Below are 1,902 nucleotides of genomic sequence, written 5' to 3'. Positions count from 1 at the left end.
GGAGCAAACGGGGGGGTGGGCGGGGAGAAGGGTGCAACAATGAATGAATGGAATTCCAAAATCTCTGTAGATGTTCATTGAAATGAAAAATAAATAAATAAATTTTAAAAAAAAGTTACAGCTGGGCAAGTAAAAGGACCTTGCTACCATGCCACCCTGCCGCCTAGTGCCAAGGCAAGCCTGTGACCCCAGAAAGAAGGCGGCACAGCAGTGTCATCATTCCTCACTCCCTTGCTGTGCATTACTCACTCAATGAACTCCTGCTTACACTGCTGCAGCATCTCACACGTTTGCTGAATCTCTTGCTCACTCAGCAGCACCAGCATCCCAATAGTTAAATGAAGTTTTTTTGGCTTCTGGAAAATGGTGCTATCAACACCACGGTCCTGTTATCAAAGGGAGATAAATAAGAAATTCAGACCACCAAATGTCAACAATTACTTTAAAACAAAGATGAAAATATAAGGAGACTGGATTGATGGAAACAAAAGAACTAGAACAGAAGACTGAGAATGTTCATCAGTCATAAATATTGTAACCAATATCACTGAACAGGCTGTGTAGAAACTGTTGAATGGGAATCTAAACTGTTGTGGAAATCTTTACCAAAAAACACAGTAAAAAATTTTAACAAGACAGAAACTCATCCTATACAGAAGTAAATATAGAAGTATTTGAATAGACATTTTTCTAAGCAAGATGTCCCATTAGCTAATAAGTACATGAATAGGTGCTCAACATGTTCTTTGTTGTTAGGTGCTGTCATGTCTGTACTAACTTGTAGTTGATCATCTGGTGGGCTTTTCAGAGTCGGTAGATTACACTGGAGGAGATTGCCCATCCTTTTCCTTGAAGAGCATCTTATGAATTTGTACCTCCAGTCTTTGGGTTAATAGCATAATTTCTTATTTATTAGGCCACCAGAGCTCCCAATATCCCACCCATCCCAGAGCACTTTCACTGATCATTAGACTAACTGATAAAACCCACTGCTGTTGAGTGGATCCTGACTCATAAAAACAGAGTAGCACTGTCCCGTGGGTTTTTCTGAGGTTGTCCATCTTTATGGAAGCACACTGCCATTCCTTTCTCCCACTTAGGAGCTGTTGAGTTCAAACCACCAACCTTTCAGGTAGCTGAAGTGCCTTCTAACTGCTATGCAACCATACTCATACCATCATTGTCTTTGTTGTTGTTGTTGTTAGGTGCCATCAGGTTGAATTCATAGTGACACTTAGAAATAACCCAAATTTCTTTGAATTCGCGAGTATTTAAATGTAATATGGTACATCCATACAGTGGACTTTTATTCAGAAAAAAAGAGGGGGAAAGAAAATAGAATACTAACACATGTTACTTTTTAAAAAAATTAGGCAATCTTTTTATTGTTAGGTTATAAGATTTGTTTGTATATTCCAACTACTAGACACTTGTTATTTTTGGAGGGAAGCAGACCTGAAGTTTCCACATCATTCTACAGATGGAAACAACAAAGTGTTGAAAATCTCCTCTAAAAGGAGTAAAGCAGGAACTCTCCCGAACTCTAAATTCTTATCCCTTACTCTAATCTATGGCCAAATAAACCACCCCAAAGGCAGAAAAATATATTTATCAAATATGGATAACCTAAATTGTGTTCTTGTCATTGCCCAATTTTTGCCTTAGCAACAGGAGTGAGTAGGTTATTAATTTTCTAAGTGTTCCTAGAAATTGAACTATTTTTACATCGGTAAAAAGTTTAATGATTCTATATATCAACTCGACCATCTATGGTGATGAAGGAAGAAGTTCAAGCTGCTTTGAAAGAAATAGCAAAAAAAAAAAAATAAGGCCCCAGGAATAGAGGGTATACCAACTGAAGTATATCAGATAACAGATGTTGCCCTGGATGTGCTCACCAAG

General features: G+C 38.0%; 1 protein-coding gene across 1 annotated transcript in view; it reads right to left on the bottom strand.

The window, feature by feature from the left end:
- The window catches only part of ASCC1 (activating signal cointegrator 1 complex subunit 1), a 165,435-nt gene that overhangs the window by 121,660 nt on the left and 41,873 nt on the right, over positions 1-1,902 (bottom strand). The window contains exon 5 of the mRNA XM_006888965.1: positions 250-386. Within this exon, the coding sequence (XP_006889027.1) occupies positions 250-386 (137 nt within the window). The remainder of the gene's footprint in view (positions 1-249; positions 387-1,902) is intronic.

The sequence above is a fragment of the Elephantulus edwardii genome, unplaced genomic scaffold (assembly GCF_000299155.1).
Source record: "Elephantulus edwardii isolate Elephantulus edwardi_28Jun2011 unplaced genomic scaffold, EleEdw1.0 scaffold00074, whole genome shotgun sequence".
Classification (NCBI taxonomy): Eukaryota; Metazoa; Chordata; class Mammalia; order Macroscelidea; family Macroscelididae; genus Elephantulus; species Elephantulus edwardii.
This window is presented reverse-complemented; position numbering and strand designations above follow the sequence as displayed.